The following is a 20,490-nucleotide window of genomic DNA, read 5'->3' as shown; positions in this document are numbered from 1 at the left end:
CGCTTCTGCCATTCTTCAAGTTATGTATATTGCTGAATATAGTATGAACAAACTGCATAATATGACGCATCACAATAAAGTATTTTGACATAGTAATGGCAAACTATGGAAACATTTTGTAAATCATACAGTATTTCTACATTTTATATGTAATGTATTTTGTTATTCAAATAAACAGTGCAGGATGTTACATGGCTTTTCATGAAATTCCTCCAAGTCTGAACAATAGTAATTTAATTGCAGGAACATGCACAATTTCTCAAGCACGCAGTATTTAAAAAATCCTTTTTATTTAAGCCTGTTAAAACACTGGGATTAAACACACTCGATATAATCATTGCAAAACTGCACAAAGAATGTTGAACCCAACAAACATAAACATATGTACAAAATGGGAACAAGCTTTCCAGCATTACAGAATAATGTTCAATGTCGCCCACTAAAAGCAGAATTATTCCGCGAAAAGACCACAATCTGTCTAAAGCAAAGATCCAGAACTGGTCTGCATTTACAGAAATGTTTTCCACTATGACAAAGGATGAGTGTCAGGTTTTCTTGAAGGTAGCTTAATGCAAATTCAAGCAGATCCTGTAGTTGGAGCATTTTTCCCTTAAATGTGGGCTTGATGATGGTGTGGGGGTCTCAGTGTATCTGTTGAGTGGGTACTGCCGGTGGTTGTCTCCTGAAACAAATTAGACATAACCCGAGTTTTTAGAACGGACACGCAGAGGTCAACGATCACAGCTCTGCCAATTCAGCGAATGGAAATAACAACAATCTCCCATAAACCCGTCTGCTTCAGATGGCGGCATGTGTTTACAACTGCCTGTGTGTTTTGTTTAGTGAAAATGAAAATTTTAAATGAACGCAAATGGCCAGATCAAATCTATAGAGCAGAAACGAACAAAAAAAGATTCTTTAGATAAGTCACAAATGAATGCAAAATCTGTAAAAATATAAATGAATTCTGTAGACAAACTCAAACTCAATCTTTTCATTTCAAAGTAACGTCTTTTCATTAGAGTTTGTTTATTCTTGTAGATCTTTAGGAATTTTCATAATAGTAATACTAGTCACTAAATATAATATATTAATGATGAACAACTATTGTCAAAAATAAGATTTTATTGGTCAGCTCAAACACAAACCACTGGCTGAGCTTATGTTGCCGTCTCCTGCTGGTCGAGATGTTCAAACCAAAATTTTGAAAGCCTCACAGTGTCACAATGTTACACCTTTAGACCCCAAAATCAGATTTTTTCATCTGACCATGGTACAATGACAGGCTGAGCTGTCAGAACCTCTAAGCGAGAGATCTGTGTGTGTTGGAATATGTGTGAGGGGAATATGAATCCAGCATTCCTGCCGAGCTGGTCCTGGAAAGATCCCTGCGGAGATGCAGGAATCTCGCTCTCTAATGGAGCTGGCAGAGGGAGCAGCTCTCTGGGATGGGAAAGAGAAGAGAGTAGCTTTTATTTTTCCTGAGCTGCGGCGAGTGCATGCGGTTTTACAGAAAGAAAGAGAGACGATGGAAAGAAAAGCATAACAATTCTTGAAGCACCCTACTAGATCTTGCAGCCTGGAAATACCGGGATTTACTGGTAGGTTAACAAAGCAAGAAATGATTCAGTTAAATATAAAAGAACACGTAGGATGTATTTAGAAATAAAAAATTTGATGTATTTCTACGAACATCTGAAGGTGATGTCGGCCCGGGTCACGCTGAACGTAACGGCACAACTGTGAAAAGGTTCAAATGAGTTCTGCAGGAGAGAAAAAGGGGTATGGGGGTGGAAGGAAAGAGAGGGAAGGTTGGAAAGTGGGGATGAGTGATTGTGAGAGGAAATGTGAAAAAGTGAGTGGGAGAACTAAAGGGGCGACGGGAGAAGGAGAAATGGGTGGAGGTCCAAACAGACCCATTTCTGAACACAAAAGGAAATGAGGCAGAAATGACAAATGGGCCAAAAATAGAGGTAAGGAATGAAAGAGAGATCAAAACTGGGACAAGTTAAGAGTTTGCCGTAAAAAATAAACACCACTGGAACGGTGAGAAAGGACCAAACAGCGGCACTTTGCTATGGGAGTCTGAACAGTAAGTTGACCACAACTCCCATTCAACGCTCCTTCGATGAAGTCATGCTCCTTTATCCTTGCTCATGTGAAATATGAAGCATACCAGAAATCCACACAACACAACAGTCAAACAACTGTAAGACACACGAGAAGCCTTCGTGAATGGTCTCTAGTGATTCGTCTTTGACATGGAAACGAGACAAGAGCTTGAAAGAGAGACCATCTGTACTGCAAATCAAATATGAAAAATACTTCCAGAGGACCCCCGTCCATCTCAAGTGAGTCTCGCAAAGAAAAGTCTGGGTCATAAATTAGATTTGGCACAAAGTATGGTTTGCATAAAGGAAGTGAAGCCTATTTTAGGGATCATTAACACTGTGTTCTAATTCAGTTTCCAGTCATAAGCAAACACTGAACGTGAAACTGTGTGATGTGACAAAATCACGGCCAACCAGAAGATAGCTGCTGTTTTATGTAGAGCATATTGTCTCCCTCTCTCCCAGTACATTTTCATTTCTGTAATTCACATTTTTACTACTCTTAAAAAATATATAATAAAAATATTACTAATAATGTTTTTATATAAATGCCCCCCCTATTTTTCCATAATATACTCTTTTTGTACTCAAAAATTTTGTACTCAAGGGCTTTTTTCTGCACCTTGATGTACATGTGTTTGTAGGTGTGGTTTAAACACTCACAGTAAATGTGTTTGCATGTGTGAATAAGTGCATACATCTGTTGAAGCCAAACGGCTCTTTTTTCCTTTACACTCTGAGCCACATGTTTATGGTACGTGTAGACGATAGTGTCTGTGATCTAGTTATGTAGTTTTGGGACCAGTGAGCACGTGGTCTCATCCATCATGCATGTAAAGGTAGGTATGCCTAAATGTCATGAGGAGTTCGGGTCTCTGAGTTCGCAGCTTTGAGACTAATCCTACAGGTCCAAGAACAAGCCTTACTCTCAGGATACCAAGGGTCTTATTAGTTGTGTTTGGTAAGAGCATAAATCCCAACATTTGGAAGGCATAATAGAAGAAACTGAGCTTTTTTTCCTGAACATATGCCTGTTGTGCTCCATGCTGCCTTGAAGTCACGAGTTTAAGGGGTGTCATTTATTATTATTATTTATTAAAAATACGATTGATCATATCACACATTGTAAATTTGTAATTAGTTGAAATTGTGAATGTTAAAGAGTACATAACATGAGATCATGAAAATTACATTTCATGCCGTCTGTAATGTTGCCGTGTTTGAAAGTAAGCAGTCTGCCAAGTTGTAAATCCGAAGGTGAATGAATAACAAAGTTATTGGCTTGGAAAAAAGGGAGTCGCCTCCGAACCACGCAAACGAGTCGTCCCTAGTCCGATTCGTGAACCGCGGTGGATTTACGTCACTACATATAGTCCCCGCCTACGTTTTGCTAGGACTGCCCGCGAAAACTTCAATCTTCTCCCCCAAACACTGTAGCTCGTGAGCCTCGTGAGCGGTAGACCAATCACAGACTAGACCATCTGACCAATCACATCAGACTAGGCTAGCGGAAAGGAGGGAATAGACAGATGAATCGCGGAACGAATCATTTGAGAATCAGTCAAGAAGTAAGGTAAGAATAACTGCCTATTATAACGAAATAATAGTGTTTTTACAACTTCTATGTACATAAACTTGTTGGACACTCCATAAACCAAAGTAGGACCTTAAAAATCCCTAGTTATGTACTCTTTAAATACGCACATTTTGTGAAAACCCTAAATTATTAGACAGTTTATTTGCCGACAGTCTTATGTAAACTGCAATCTTCACACGTATAACGCACACTGATTTTCAATATGATGCATTAAAAGCATTGTATTTTTTAAGACGTAAAGAACAGAAAAAGTCATATGAAATTGCCAAATTGCTTGTTCAAATCTTACTGCAATAATAATGTTCTGAACTCCCTTGGAGAACTGGAAGGCAGCAGTAGGGCAGAAGATTTGTGGTCACACATGCTTTCCAACAACATGTAACACATAAAACCCAGAAAAAGTGAAAACCAACATTTCACCAATGTTTTCGTGCTTGGAGCTATCAAAATGGTTTACTGAAATGTATTTACAGAGCACCGAGTTCCAGCCCTATAATCACTGGGCACTTGATTAATTTTGAGTTTATTCAGCTGTGTTGTGGATGGAAGGAACACTTACGTTAAATTCCCTTTCATGCAGTAGATAAACAAGTTTGATGACTCATGTCATGGTTTAGTGGTGCCAAAATTTAGCTTGAAATGGACCAAGACCAAGGAATGGACCATGGGCTAAAGCAGCTAGCATAACCGAAGGGCTAGTCAGAGAACAGATAGGTCGGTTTGAAGGCGTACGTCTGAAGAGATGGTTTACCTGGGAACGCTGGGAGGAATTCGTTTGGGACGGCTGGTAGCACTGGTGGTGTCTGTGCTGTTGGAAAGGGGAGGGGTGGACGGTTCTGAGCGGTTTGGTGGAGGAGGAGCAGCTGGTGCGGGATGCTTCTTAGGGACACTATAACCCTGAGGAGACCTGAGAGAGAAAAAAGCGCAGAAATGGCTTTTGGAAAATTCAATTGTTGGCTTTTCAATGACATTTCATATATATCCAAAATGGTGATTCAGGGTTCCCGAATTAATTACTACTACTTTTCCTTTACTTTGGAGTCACTTGTGATCACGGATGAGATATTTTTTTGTTATTTTGTTTCGGACTCATTCAAATTCAATTAGCCAGTTTGCATTGATTCATTGCAAAGAAATGATTTTAAAGAACAATTCACGGCTTGTATGTTTTAACTGTATGAGAACCCTGATGATTGGATGGATGTGAGTGTCATCATCCCACCATTTGGGCCTGAGCACTTACAGTTGCAGCTCAAAGTAAATACTTAGCACTGTTAGATGAGGTAAAGAGGTGACGTGGCGATTGAGACACTGAAAAGTAAGTGGAAAGAGGTGGTACCTTCGGTGCAGCGTGGAGCTACCGTGCAGCCAGGAGTTATCTACAGGTGGTGGCAATGGGGTGGAGATAGTGGAGGTGGAGATGTCGGTAATGATGTTTAGCGCCTCCTTCAGGGCGGCGTGGGTACGCAGCACCTCTTCTCGACGCAGGGCCTGTTCAGGTGACTCATCCATCAGAGAGTATTGATCTCCTGAAGAGTACAGCTGAGCAAGCAACTCAGAGTGGATAAACTCCTTCACCTATAGATGCAAAAGTGAAAGAATATCGATATAGAAGCACTTAAAGGTCCAGTGTATGAAATTTGGCGGCATCTAGTGGTGAGGTTGAAAATTGCAACCAACGGCTCACTCCACCCCTCCCTTTCGAAGCACTACGGTGGCTGACACAGGACTAAGATGTCGTCGCGTTTTCGCTTCTTTGCTGAAGGAGATAACGTATTTACGAAACACGTTCTGTAGAGCAGTTTGTCCTTTTAGGGCTACTGTAGAAACAACATGGTGAATTCCATGCAAGGGGACCTGCGGTGTCTCTAGACAGAAATAGCTCATTCTAAGGTAATAAAAACATAACGCTTCATTATGTAAGGTCTCTATACACCTCTGAAGACATAGTTATGTATATTATATTGCATATCTGTCAATTGATCCTCCAATTGGGGGGCTGGGGGGGGTTGTATTGTCATGTGTAATATCAATATTTTCTTAAATTTGTAAATGGGGATTTTTGGAACAGATCAAACACAGATTGAACACATAGAAAAATCACTTTCGGTTTAGAATTATAAGGTTCTATCTGCAAAACACGAATTAAAGCAATACATTTTAAGCAACACAAACAAGTTACATTTACATGGTTTTTATGACATTTATTTCATATTTTAGGACGCATAATAATTTTCATAATAATAAAGGGCCGTGCTAATTGTTATACTTAGTGCAGATGTTAATTTTAGTTAGGTATATGGTGGGTAATTCTACACATTAATGCAGGAACCATTAAGTTTCCGTTGGTTTAGACAGAAAGCAGCTACTGTAATCTGACTTTATTCCACAAAAGATGAGACAGGTAAAATTACTTAGATGAGTATGACTGAAATAACATGATAATGTTTATTATTGTAATTAATAGGGATGCACCGATACCATTTTTTAAAGACCGAGTACGAGTACCGATATTTTTTTCAGTGAGACTAATAAAAATAGAATAGCTTCATAATTACAAACAACTCCACCTTAAACACATTGTGAACACAACAACAAACACATGAATTTGCTTGTCACAAACGTTCTAAGCAAATTTCACAACAAATTTCAGTCAGTTCTGTCAGTAATGTCACATGAAGTATCGGCCTTTGGTTTCGGTGCATTTTTACGAGTACGAGTACTTGAGCTTAGTATCGGGCCCGATACCGATACTGGTGCAACCCTAGTAATTAATATGGTTGACATTGTTGACTATTTGGTCTTTAGGGCTTAATATTGTAAAATTTAAGGCATTAATTGCTTTATGAGGGTGGACATAGGAATTAGGAAGCTAACAGTTAGCACTGCTGGCTAGTGTTGTGTCTATAGCTAAATATAAAATGTCAGTAAGAATGGAAGAATGACAGTAACCAAACACATCTCATCCCCCATTTACTGCCATAGTAGGGAAAAATAAATACTATGGGAGTCAATCCCCCATGAGATCTGTTTGGTTACTGATATTCTTCCAAATATCTTCCTTTGTGTTTAGCAGAACAAAGACATTTCTACAGGTTTGGAACAATCTGAGGGTGAGTAAATGATGAAAGAATTTTCATTTTTGGGTGAACTATCCCTTTAAGATGTATAAGTGTATCGTTCAGCCCGAAGTTAAAAAACAAATGTCAGTTGTTATGAGGGTGCAAAAGGTACAATACAGACATTATTGATGACGAGGTGCATGATGGTCTTGGGCATCAGGTCTCGGATGCCTTTATAGACGATGGTCATGTATGAGTCCACAAGGTTCCGGATGGTCTCGACCTGACGCTCTAATTGAGGGTCCATTGAGAAGCTCTCAGCCTGGCTTGAACTCTCACCGTCCACCTGACCAATCAGAAAGCAGACAGATGAGTATGAGTGCCGTTTTTAAGAAGGATCAGAGGCAGCGAGTCTCTTTGGCTTCCTTAAAGGGGTCATATGACACGACTAAAACGAATATTATCGTTTGTTTTAGATGTAATGCAATGTGTATACACGATTTAAGGTTCAAAAACGCTGTATTTTCCACATACCCTACATGTTTGTATCTCCTCTTTGCCCCGCCTCTGAGGTGTGCTATGATTGGCCAGTTAACCAGTGCGTAGTGATTGGTCGAATACTGCAAGCGTGACAAAAATGTAATGCCTCTTACCATATTTGGAACCTCAGGTTCCAAATCAATTGTGCTGACAGGTACGCCCACCTCACTTGCGTATACATTTGGGAGGTCTTAGTCAACTCATACCACGAACTGACGTGGATTTGTGGGGGTGTGGTTACACGAGGCGTTTCAGGCAGGTCTGGTGAGCATTCACTTTTAGATAGAATGCATCTTTTGTTCCGACACTTTAATTTTTGCAATTTTACGTGTCTAATACATGCACGGGCAACTTATAACACACCAAAGACACAGAAAAACACGTATTCGAGCCATATGACCCCTTTAAACTCTCCTTAAGATATTACACATAAGGTGCTAACATTTCTTACAACACCACTGGGAGGTTTCACAATTCTGTATCATTCTATTTGTTATGTTTGTTTGATAGATCATGTGATATTATTTAAACGGCACTTCAAATTGTTAAATGATACTTAAGAATGAAGAAAAGTCCCAAATATACGAAACAGCTGTCCAAGTATACCCTATAAAATATATTTACCCAGAGAAAGAACATTGCATTCTCATTTCAGAAGTCCACCACACGCCACTGGTGATGATGTGGAAACATCTGAATCATACAAATGCTACCACTTTTGAAAAATTATAAATGCATTGCAGTTATAAATGCATAAAATGAACAAGACACAAAAAAAGACATGTTGGTGTTGGGTCGGGAAGCATTCAAAACCTTGAGTTGTTCTTCTGTGAGTGTCTGTGGGGGTGTGGTAGTCTTGTGTCAAAGCGAATTATGGGAAACCCTGACAGACCTGTGACATCACTCAACATGTTGCTCCAAAGCACACATAAAGACAGAGGAGCGGGCGGAGGGGATGGTGAAAAAAGCGCGAGGGAGCTGATTAGAAACAGAGCTCAGAGCCCCTCCCTCTCTGATCCTCTATGGTGTGACACAAGAGCTGAGGAATGCAGCAGAGCTCCTGACCCCAGAGCAGAGCCACCATGAAACCCACAGCCGCAAGCACACACACAGGAGCGAGAACTTCAGCGAAATGAGCAGCTAAAGACCGCTGGGGTCATTAGGTCCAAATACAGCTCATGGGGTGCCTTTCTTCAGCTTGTATTGAAAAGATGGTCTCTAGATTCGTAAAAAATAAAGTTCCTCGACTTGAGCTATCATGAGCTATGAAGAACTCTTGTCCTATCGAGAACAATTTCTCTTGAGTCCTTTGAGATTTAAAAAGGTCTAAATCAAGATTCTTCAGATCAGCATTTTATAAAGTAGGCCTATAGATGGTGGGGAACCTAAAAAAGTTCCTAAATCCATTTTTGCATGAACTGAAACTTTATTCTTGAAAAGTATAAGGTTCAGGAAACAGGATTTCAGTCTACATGCTTACAGTGGTTTTCTCAGGGTAGACCCCGGCTCTCAGCAGAGATGCCTTCCAGCTGTCCACCTCCTCCTGCGTGTCACAGGCCAGCTCCAGATGCCTGTAGTCCTTATACACGTTCCTGTTGCGGAGGTAATCTGTCGTTAGTTGGTTTCCGTGGCAACACATACACTCTCACACAAACAAATAAAGCAAATGGCAAATTCTCTCGCTCGCACGTATTATGCAAAACCAAAACCGCAGACCACCTCTCCTCTCTGACGGGAATATCCATTCATTTGCTTTAATCTAATATGATCTCATTGTTTCTATATCTCTCTCATATTTTCAACCCAGTGTGTTCTAGAAATCCATATAGACTATTGTTTTTGTGGATGTTTTTGGAAACGGAAGTCTGAAGTTTATTGAATTATAAACAACATACCAAACCCAGTGACATCTGCAAACAAATGATGCTAAATCTCCAAACTAAATTCTTTCTTTTCATTTTGCAATGGTTTTTTTTAAAGTGATAGTCAACATTTACCCACCCTCTTGTCATTTCAAACCTGTATGACATTCTTTCTTCTGTAGAACACAAAAGATATTTCGAAGAAAGTTGGTAACCGAACAACTGTTGTATTGTATTGACACAAAACCAATGCAAGTGAATGGGGACCTGTTAACTACATTCTTTAAAATATATTTTGTCTTCTGCAGAAAAAAGAAAGTCACACAGGTTTGAAATGACAAGAGAGTAAATGATGACAGAATTTTGATTTTTGGGTGAACTATCAACTAACTAATATGAATTATAGTGGATGTATAAAGTTTACTCAGATGTATTGGCAGAGTGAACACAGGTGTAGTTTATCGCATTAAATATGTACATATTCCACTAAAGCCATGTTTGGACTTTTCACTTTTCACTTAGCCTTTTTTGTATGGAAGATAAAAGACAACACAAACTCTATTAACATGCAAACATACAGTTGGTTAATAGTCTGGAAAAATACTGAAACGGACACTTTGAATGAGATTCAAATTACAGAATAGCTCAGGTAATTAACTCCACCAGTTAATTATGTACAACTTAAAGGAACAGTTCACCCAAAAATGAAAAATTGTCTTCATTTACTCACCCTCAAGTTGTTCCAAATCTGTATAAATGTATTTGTTCTGATGAACACAGAGAATTCTATTTCGAAGAATGCTTGTAACCAAACAGTTCTTGGCCACCATTGACAACCATAGTAGGAAAAATTGCTTTATACATATTTTTTCTCTGTTGAACACAAAAGAAGATATTCTGAAAAATGTAGGACAGCAAACAGTTCTGGGGCACTTTTGACTACCATTGTCATTTTTCCTACTATGGGAGTCAATGGTGGACAAGAACTGTTTGGTTACAAACATTCTTCCAAATATCTTTCTCTGTGTTCATCAGAACAAAGACGTTTATACAGACTTGAAACAACTCAAGGGTGAGTAAATGACCCTTTTAGTTTAACAATCAGAATGTATTTATTGATATTTATTCATATCAACATATATAAGCATTTTTGCCCGGTGCCATATTTATGACAAATAAATACCACTTTTTACAAACTGTAATGCAAAGATAGGTGTACATTTTTTAAAGCTGCAATCCATAACTTTTGCCTCTCTGTTTGAAACACAAAACTGCCGGATGAAATGATGTCACTGGCCAATCTCACCCAAACGCTCAATTTATTAATCAATATTAAGAACCACCATTGCAAATCTGTGTAAAGTAAGGAGACAGTTTTGAAATATGACTTTTCATGTTTTTGCTCAAAAACCTGTCATTTTTAACAACAACAACAACAACAACAACAACAAAAAGTATTGCTTGTAGCTATTCAAACACTTTTGGGGTTCATTGTATTGCTTATATAAGTTCCTTACATTTTAATTCATTTTACAAGCGCTTTGCGTCATCCATTTTTCTCGTTTCCACCTTTTGACCTGCATCTTTCTGTATAGAATAGTTCTATGATATACTCCTAGAAAACCATAGTACAGTACCATGTCCAAAAAATGAACCGTACTTTTCGGTACTTTCTTGTAAGTGCAGTCTCTCTCTCTTTTCCCTCGTTCGTGCCAGCCCAGCTTAGAGAGTGAGGCAGGAATCTGGAGTCGGTCTCTCTCCATCTGTTCCACATTCCCCCTAATTATTCCGTTGTTCCTCTCCTTCTTTTGTTTTCCCTATTTTCTCTCTCTTTCTTTTTTTGTGGCTATTGTTTCTTTGTTGTGCCTGTGGGGTAAGAAGCTTAAAGTATAATGTACAACATGTATTTGATTTAGTCTGCGGGTGATAAGAACGAGGCTACAAAAAACGTGACCTGAGACGGAGGTCAAGTCGGACACATAACTTAACTCACACACTAAAACAAAACCACACACCAAACTATTTGCATTCTCACACGCTCTAAACTCATAAAGCTCGGCTACAAAACACTGTTTATAAAAGCACGGTTATGACTCAGTGCTTCTAATAGGCTATTGCTGTAATTGAGAAATCTTTTTTTTTAAAATCCCCTGCTTCATTTTCAAAACATGCTGTTAGCACAACGCTGTCTGAATGTGATATTCAAGTATGTGTCTGTTTATGTCACTGACCCAAGTGGCCCAAACATTATTTGCTTTGCAACCCTCCTAATAAAGTGCGATGTGTGGAATACTGTTTTGTGGTTAACTGATTTATAATTCATCAGTAGCTCATAATAGTTATAGGTAACCACAGTGGTCATACTAAACTTTACTTGCTATTCAAAAACCACAAGGTACAGCTCTGCCATCCCAAAAAAGTTGACCTGTTAAAAACGATAATTTGTCTAAAGTCAACAAAACAATATCTGATTATCCAAAAATAATATTTAGCCCTTTTTTGGCAAACTCAAAGATGTCCTATAGATGTGTTATAGACTTGATGTGAAAGCAATTTTAAGTTAAGCTCTTGCAACAGCATCAGTGACATGCTGTTAACTACTGAAAGGGATACTTCACCCAAAAATGAAAATTCTGTCATCATTTACTCACCTTCGAGTTGTTCCAAATTTCTTTGTTCTGATGAACACAGAGAAAGATATTTGGAAGAATGCATATAACCAAACAGATCTTGTCCCCCACTGAATTCCATAGTAGGAAAAAATTACTTTATCATTTTTTTTGTTCTGTTGAACACAAAAGAAGATATTTTGGAAAATGTAGTTCTGGGGGACTTTTGACTACCATTGTATTTTTCCTACTATGGTAGTCAATGGGGGGCAAAATCTGTCTTATACAGACAGATTTTATACAGATTCACTCGAAGGTGAGTAAAAGATGACAGAATTTTTATTTTTGGGTGAAGTATCCCTTGAAGAAAATAAATTACACTCATCCATTATAGTTCCCCTGGGCAATTACATGCAAATGTCAACCTTACCATGAAATTTTTTTCACCAAAGGTTTTGACCATACAGATGTTATCATTGGGTTGTTTAAATACCCATGTGAGGTCTCAAAGTTTTTAAAGCAATTGTATATTTTTAGTGAATGATTTTCTGTAGTCAGTCAGGTAAGTGCCATTTTCAGAATTGTTACATCCATAACGGTGCATATTCCTAATAAATGGACACCAAAATTCTTGTATAAAGAGTCATTCCTTCTCCATTTGTTGGGTATTATTGCTTCTGGTTTGCAGACTTTAATTCACAGAAATCCTACAAATTATGTTGTCCCCCCAAAACGGTGTCCTTTTTTGTCACATCCATAACGCATGTTTATTTCTTTTTAAAATAGAAAACTTGTTCATAGACTGATATTTTTCTGATGTTTAGACTATCAACAAGGGTTTAGTAAAATCTAAACAGATGGTTGAATATAGGTAACAAATTCATTCTCTGAGCGTTTATATGTCACATCCATAACCAAAATGTCACATCCGTAATGCTGGAATTGCCCACTTACAAGGAAAGTCTGTGTGGCAAAGCATTATGGGTTTCAGGGCTGTGTTTGTTTATCGGTCTGGCTAGTGTCTAATAATTGAACTATTAATATTTAATTTATGTATTAATTTATTTTCTTATTTTATTGAATAATAATTGCATGAAAAAAATGATTTGTTGAATTTTGTTGTATGTTAATTTGATCAAATAAACAATTTGTTGAATGCGTCGTGAATCTTTGTCGCATTTAAAGAAACCGTATGGTAATTGACATCTCGCGGTTGAGCGAGCTTGGTGTCGAAGTCTAAATTCAAAATATTGGAGAGGCAAGTTTAGCCAAGTAACGGTTCTTCTCGGTTTCTTTTGCTTGTTATCAGAAATAATCTACAGGCATTCTATTATTTGCGATTGTATACCGTGTAACGTTTGTTTATGTTGTTGCTTTAAACCGTCTATACCAGAAGAAATGTTAATACTGTTACAATAGTATAGCTATGTATGATTCAGAGAATCCAATAGACTTTAGCACATATTATTATTAACACTAACACAATTAGTTAATTCAGTGATTATTGAATTAGTCAACTAATAACACATAACTAGTTAATATGGCTACAGATGGCTTCAACGGTAACACTTTTGTGGCCCAAACTTAACTTTTGGAAGATTTCGCAAAGAATCAATAACAACAGAGTCCCTGTAGAGTAGATGATTTCTACCAAGCAAAATAAAAAACAAGTAAATTACATATAATACTGGCCAGTATTATTTTGTTTACTCCCTCGTGTCATTCTCAACACGTGTGACTTTCTTCTGTAGAGCACAAAAGACATTTTAAAGAATCTTGGTGACCAAACAACACTGGACCTCATTGACTTCCAATGTATGGACACAAAACCACTGAGACATTTCTCAAAATATCTTATTTTGTGTTCCACTGAAGAAAGAGTCAAACACATGCTTTGAACAACATGTCGGTATATAAATAATGACATAATTTGTATAGACTTTCATTTAAGAAGATTACTGTAAATGTAATTTTTTGTTTGTTTTTACAAATTGAGAGAAGTCAAAATGACTTGCTGTGGTAATCAACAACACGCTACAGATGCTCTTGATAGAGCTTCATTTGTACGCAACACACAGCATTCCTTTAATCAAAGTCCTGAATGAAACCAGAACTGCCTTCACGTATGAAACCGAATGCAATACACACAGATGCAAACACGTGTGTAGCTAAAAAGTGCATGATGGTCTTTCTGCATTTGTCATGGGCACATCTGTGTTTTTTTCTCCCCTGTCCTATGCCAGACTGGTGTCACCACTGTGTCAAAATGACTTCTGCCATCTGACATCACCGCTCACATTGACACTTGTGAGATGGTGGGTGTGAAGGGCACAGTGTGAAACATTAGATCATTTGAGTGTGTGTGTGTGTGTGTGTGTGTGTGTGTGAGAGAGAGAGAGAGAGAGAGAGAGAGAGAGAGAGAGAGAGACGGAAAGGGGATTTTTCTGCTGGGTGGTATGTTTCAGCTTGAGAGTGGGAATGAGAGTAGAGTTTATGAGAACTTCAGTATCTTTATACAGAGTGCCTAGAATGATGAATGTGTGTGTATGTGTGTGTGTGCTACGTGAGGGTACCTGATTGATTGTGGTACAGCCTAGGGTGTGTTTACAATAGTCTGCCATGCCTCTCTCTGTGTCAAAGCCTTGTGTGTGTGGTCTTGTTTTTATATCCCGTTGGGGACCTAAACCTGAATGCAAACCGACACATGGGGACTCGTGTCATAAAACCTTACAAATCGTACAGAACAATATTTTTAAAAAATCTAAAAATGCAAAAAGTTTTCTATGATCTTTAGGTTTGGGGACAGGTTAGGGGATAAAATATATAGTTTTACAGTATAAAAATCATTACGTCTATGGACTGTCCCCACGGAGATAATAAACCAGACATGTGTGTGTGTGTGTGTGTGTGTGTGTGTGTGTGTGTGTGTGTTCATGTTTGTATATCCCGGTGGGGACCTAAACCTGAATACACACCAACACATGGGGACTCGTGTCACTGTGGGGACCAAAATTGAGGTCCTCATGGGCACAAAAGCTTATAAATTGTACAGAACAATATTTTTTACAAATCTAAAAATGCAAAAAGTGTTCTATGATCTTTAGGTTTAGGGATAGGGTTAGGGATAGGGGATAGAATATACAGTTTGTACAGTATAAAAACATTACGCCTATGGACTGTCCCCACGGGGATAGTCAACCAAAGCCTGTGTGTGTGTGTGTGTGTGTGTGAGTGTGTGTGCATTTACCACAGCGTACCAACATCTCTCCATTAAGCAGCTAATAAATCCCAGACACACCCGCATTCAGAAATGAAACACGCTTGTTAGGAAAGAATGTCAGAGAAACACAGAGAGAGCAAGAGAAGGATGGATAGAGAGAGAGAGAGAGAGAGAGAGAAAGAGAGAAAGAGGGACGCCGAAGCACAGATTGGCCAGGAATGTGTCAAATTGTGTCCTACTGCGCCCCCTGTTCCCGTCTTAGACTGTGTAAAGTATTATTGTGGAGGGGCAGTGAGTTTATGCTTAAAAATATAAAAGGAGTCTGCGTCAAATTTGAGCAACATGTATATCCACACTGAATCACAGCCAACAGGTGAAGATTAGCTGGTAGAGTATGGTGGTAATAACAACAAAGCCATCGGTTTGAGTCCCATGCAGTGCACATACTTAAATATGCTGCAAAAAATGACCGCTTCCAAACAGCAGTGCCATTGGGCGGACAGATTGATAGTCCCGCATCAATTGCTGGTTGAGTCAGGCTGGTTGGGATGAACAAACAGACCCATGTTTTGAAAGGAGCATAGAGTGCTTAACACTTGTTTTACACTTTTTAGGAAACCGTAATTGAAACTCTATAGATATTGTGACCTGGAAACCCCCACACACCCCTAGCCCCCCAAACACCAAGCAATCTAAACCTTGCGGTAGTACTGTACATACACAGGTCAAAAGTTTTTGAACACTTACTCACTTATTCATATTTTTCCATAATTTAACAAAACTGTGGAATACCGCAAAGTTAACTATTAGGATTATGTTGCGACTAAAAAATCTATACAATAAAATAAAACTATATAAATATATTAGCATCTTCAATGTAGTCATCTTTTGCTTAAAATTTGCAGAAATGTTAACTTGGCATTTTATCATGCCACTTCTTGGGGTTTTAACCTAAGATGTTTTTTTAAACAACATTCCCATACATTCTGTGCTCTTACTGGCTGCTCCTTTTCATTATTTAGTAAAAGTCATCAAAGATATTTTTATTTAAAAAATGTATATTAGTTCATAATGAAAAGGTTTATATTTGCTAAATTATATTTTTGTCTATGAAACTACTTTCAGACACACACCTTTAGATAAAAACCTTTTCAAGACAAAGTGTTTAAAGTCCCCGTGAACTGGAAGTTGCGATCGTTTTTACTTCCATATTTTGACGGATTTCCGAGTGTGGGCATGGCCTTCCTCTTTCTCTGTGATTTGATTGGATGTATAAAACAGCCGTTGTATTTTGACATGAAACTGGCAGCAGACTGACAGTTGAAGGGGAGGAGTTAATGGATGCTCCGCTCAAGCCGTCTAACATACCTCATCTAGATGGATAGTCAGTACAGGATGGAAGTGCATTTTCAGATTTTAACTAAATATTATGAGGGCACAAGATTTTGTACCCATATTGATAAACTATTAACAATAAACGCTGCAATATTTAATAAAAAAATTGGTATTGTAATGTTTAATTTCACTGGGACTTTAAAGGCAGACATATAAAAACACAAAATTTTAGACAAACTCACTACATGTTATTGGATGGGAACTTGGCACTGTAGAGGGATTGATAAAACTTATTTATAAAAAACTTTATATTTTTGAGCAAGCATACAAATATGAAATGAAATGGATAAACGAACTGCCATTTAAGAAGGTGGTGAAATGCTGTTCTACAATTCCAGCCCAATTTAACCCCTAAAAAGATTTTTAGAGCCAAGAAATAACACACTTAACGTTTAACATGCCGTACAATTGCGTGGTGCAAGGTTTTGGACATTTTGGATATTTTATAGTACAGTTATCCAGCATAATGCAACAAAAATAGAAACCAAATGACTGACATAATGTCAGTTTTTGGTTAAAAAGAAGTCTTAAATTTACATGGATGAGATAACTTAGCATGCCTGGTTAGGACATGGTGTGACCAAGCAAGAAATTCCCCTTAAGAAAGCAGCCAGGAGTACAAATTCCACCACAAAAGAAAAACAGAGCAGAAAAAGCCTGGTTGTGGCACAGAGAAATAAATTAAGAGAGGAGAGATCGAAGTAGCTGATTAATAGTCCAGACATTGTAGAATGGAATATATTTGTGGGAGAAAGAAAGAAAGAAAGAAAGAGACAATCAAACTTTACTAGAATAAAAAATGAGACTTGTAACTAGTGGCCCTGCACTCGACATGCCTCACCAATTTGAGGTATCATTCATGTTTGTAGCAAGAGTGCAGGACAATAACATGCCAAAGGTTCATTGTTTTGGGTTAGGGGATTGATCAAAACAGGAATCCCAACAATACGAAATAGTAACAGCGATAGTAAAATATGAGGTTGTAACTTCCCTGGGTGTTTTTGTGTGAATGCAATGATGGGAATAACACATTTCCGTGTGTGTGCAGGTGTGTGACTGACCTCTGCTCTGTGTTAAAGATGGCAAACACATGTTTGCTGGACATGAAGCTTTTTTCTATGTCTCGCACTTTCAGGTTGTCCAGAAGAAGCATGTATTTCTTCTCCTTCTCCTAGACAATGAAATAGACAGTTAATATCCCAAAACCAAGAGGGCTACATACAAATAAATTTTTTTGTATCTAAGCATTAATTTCAATGTGCCTAAATGCTTGCTGTCGAGGTATATTTAGCAGAACAGTAACGTTGATTATGAAGTAAATGGTAATTGTCATGCTCCAAAATAACAAAAAACGCACTATAAATATATATTCCAGGTCTTATGACGCCATACAACTTCTGTTTGATGAACAGACTGAATGTATGGACTGGTCCTTTTATTGTGGTTTTTGGGGGCTCCATAGTCAACATTCCCTTTCAAAAGAGCAAAAGAACATTCTTCCATTTTTTGTGATGTACGGAAGAAAGAAAAGCACAAAGACTTGGAACAACATACGTGTAATAATAGTAAATTAAAAGATTAATTGAAACCAGAATGACATTTTGGGGGGTAAACCCTATATGTAACAAAATGGTGTGAACTGTGGAAGGTGACTGAAAACAAAAGACAGCAGCGAAACAAAACTAAAAAACAGTGGATAACAGTGTCCTAAAGATAGTCTTAGTATCTTTAGGACAGTCGCAGACAACAGGACAAAAAAAGGCGCACACAAAAAACGCCACACGTTTTCACTGTCTAAGCTAGAACTGAAAAACAAGGAGTACAAAAAAATGCACAAAGAATTGAGAGATAGACAGAAAGCCCACATGTGGAAGTCATTATTCAGACCAAGGCTCTAAAACACTTAAAAAAAAAAAAAAAAGCTCCACTCTCTCCTCCTCCCTGTCTGAACAGGAGGGGCCGGGGATCTCAGGAAACGGCTTGGATTACATCGCAAATAACATAAAGGAGATGTAGGAGAGAAAGAGAGGAAGAGGGGATGAAAGTGTGAAGTGTGAGTATTGAAAGAATAGAAATGAAAAACAGAAGGGCAGGAGAGAGCCGTCTGATGGCGCTATCGGTGATTGAGTTTGATGGAGTCACTGCGGTGTGCAGCATTACTTGGAAAGTCTGTGAATTCTGAAAATCTGAAATCGGCAAGGCCATCTTACAACACTAATACTTTCTTACTTTCTGAAGGACCAATTCACCTAAAAAAAAATTCTATCATAATTTACTCACCCTCATTTCCAAACCAGTATGCTGTTACTTTTTCCTTTGGAACACAAAGAGATTTTTTTGAGGAATTGTTACACAATTCTTTCCATACAACGACAGTTTATAGTGATCAGGGTTGTGTTAAGATCTAAATAGCAGATAGAAACAACATAAGGTCAACTTTAGATTAGGTCGGTCCACTATTAACTGACTACTAACTATTTTTTAAACTGCTTATAAGGTAGTTGTTAGGGTTGGGTAGGATTAAGGGATGTGGAATAAGGTCATGCAGAATTAAAATGTACTTTATACGCACTAATAAACAGCCAATAAGCATACTAATAAGAAACTATAGACTTGGACCCTAATCTAAAGTGTTAAACAACAAAAAATACCTCGTGTTTAACCACACTACAGTTATGGGGGAAGAACTGCAACCGCAACTGAAGTCATATTCACACATAAGGTTGAGCGTGATCATTGAACATGCGAGAACCATTTCCGCACGTGTATCAATAATGTTAATGCACCATTTTTATGTAAACGCAGACTAGATGTGAGCTTCAGAGATGGGGGAAAATATACAGTGCACAAGTTTTTTTTTATTTCATTTTCATTTCATTGGCAGCCCTTGATCACTTTAACTAAAAGCATGCAAATTCGCCAAAAAAGACTTTTGTGTTCCACAGAAAAAACAACAACAGCATTCCGTTTCTTAAGTTTGAGTTTATAATGACAGAAATAACATTTTTGGGTGAACTATTCCTATAAACTATCCCACTGTATCTCCTTTGCTCTCTTGTCCTCCTTGACTTTCTGCACCCCTCCTTTTCTGCTCCCCTCGAAAATCTTCTCTTTTTTCATTCCAGAGGGGCCCACTTCCTGCCTGAGATTTTAGAGGTTAAAAAAAGTTAGAAATGACAGGCTGGCGTTAAGAATACAACATCTGGTACCGCTTTAGTGAGGGAGAGCGAGCGGACGAGCGAGCGAGAGAGAGATGGTGAAGGGAAGTCCAGAGGATGGCTGGGAGTACCGAGAGAGTACGAAGAAAGACGAATGGATAGGAGCGAGTGGAAGCGAAAGCCTGAAAGAAACAGAGGAATTGAGAAACAACGGACCACTCTAAAGTTTATTCCCCAAGGGTCCCATCAACCCTTATATGGCCAGTGGGGTCCCTCCCTTTTCTTTCTCTCCCTCTTCTTCTTTCTCTGACTTTCCCTCTTTTTTGCTATGCCTTCCATAAACGTCCTGCCAGATAGCCGGCTGTGGAAGCGTATGTGCCACGTCAAGGCTGGATACTGCACGCCGACCCAGGAAAAAAACGCCAGCGGCTGAACTGGGGCTGCCCGGGGATGGAACTCGGCAAGAAAGTCGTGAATGGGTAAACGGACATCTGGAGTCGGTCTTCCGACCTTCCATTCATCCCGCTGAGAATGAGAGAGAAGCAATGGAGACTATTTCAGTTCTGTTTATTTGACATCTTCTGCCGCCTCCTGTGAAGGTCGGGTCAGCGGGGTTGAGTAACAAAAATAGATAAAGTTAAAACAAAGGAGTAAAACGAGAGAGAGAGCGATTGAGAAAGAGGGTTGGAACTATCTCCTGCTCCGTCGTCCCAGTGTTCAGACTACCTGTTCAGGATATTACTGGTGTACAGTAGTCTGCACATTGGTTAGATTGTGCATGGACTGTGCAACTCTTGAACGCGAGCAAAAACTCGCATACGCTTTGCTGTGTTGGTTTGTTGTCTACATGAAAGCATTGTAACTTTTTTCTGTTATTGCATGTGTCCGTGGTCTGAGAGGTCAGTGCTGTTGGCGGTAATGACAGGAAAAGAGGTT

The 20,490-nt window shown here is 38.6% G+C and overlaps 1 protein-coding gene across 8 annotated transcripts in view; it reads right to left on the bottom strand.

Annotated features, from left to right (window-relative positions):
* Positions 1-267: 267 nt before the first annotated feature.
* dnm3a (dynamin 3a) overlaps positions 268-20,490 on the bottom strand; it is a 46,526-nt gene continuing 26,303 nt past the window's right edge. For 6 of the 8 annotated variants that reach the window (XM_057352870.1, XM_057352871.1, XM_057352868.1 and 3 more), the window contains 6 exons: positions 17,458-17,567; positions 8,791-8,902; positions 6,952-7,116; positions 5,048-5,286; positions 4,460-4,615; positions 269-682 (listed from right to left, as the gene is read on the bottom strand). In XM_057352870.1, the coding sequence (XP_057208853.1) occupies positions 643-682; positions 4,460-4,615; positions 5,048-5,286; positions 6,952-7,116; positions 8,791-8,902; positions 17,458-17,567 (822 nt within the window). In that variant the 3' untranslated portion in view covers positions 269-642. Of the gene's footprint in view, positions 683-4,459; positions 4,616-5,047; positions 5,287-6,951; positions 7,117-8,790; positions 8,903-17,457; positions 17,568-20,490 lie in introns of all 8 variants that reach the window. The other 2 variants (XM_057352873.1, XM_057352872.1) reach the window with 1 other exon arrangement.

The sequence above is a fragment of the Triplophysa rosa genome, linkage group LG15 (genome assembly GCF_024868665.1).
Source record: "Triplophysa rosa linkage group LG15, Trosa_1v2, whole genome shotgun sequence".
NCBI lineage: Eukaryota > Metazoa > Chordata > Actinopteri > Cypriniformes > Nemacheilidae > Triplophysa > Triplophysa rosa.
This window is presented reverse-complemented; position numbering and strand designations above follow the sequence as displayed.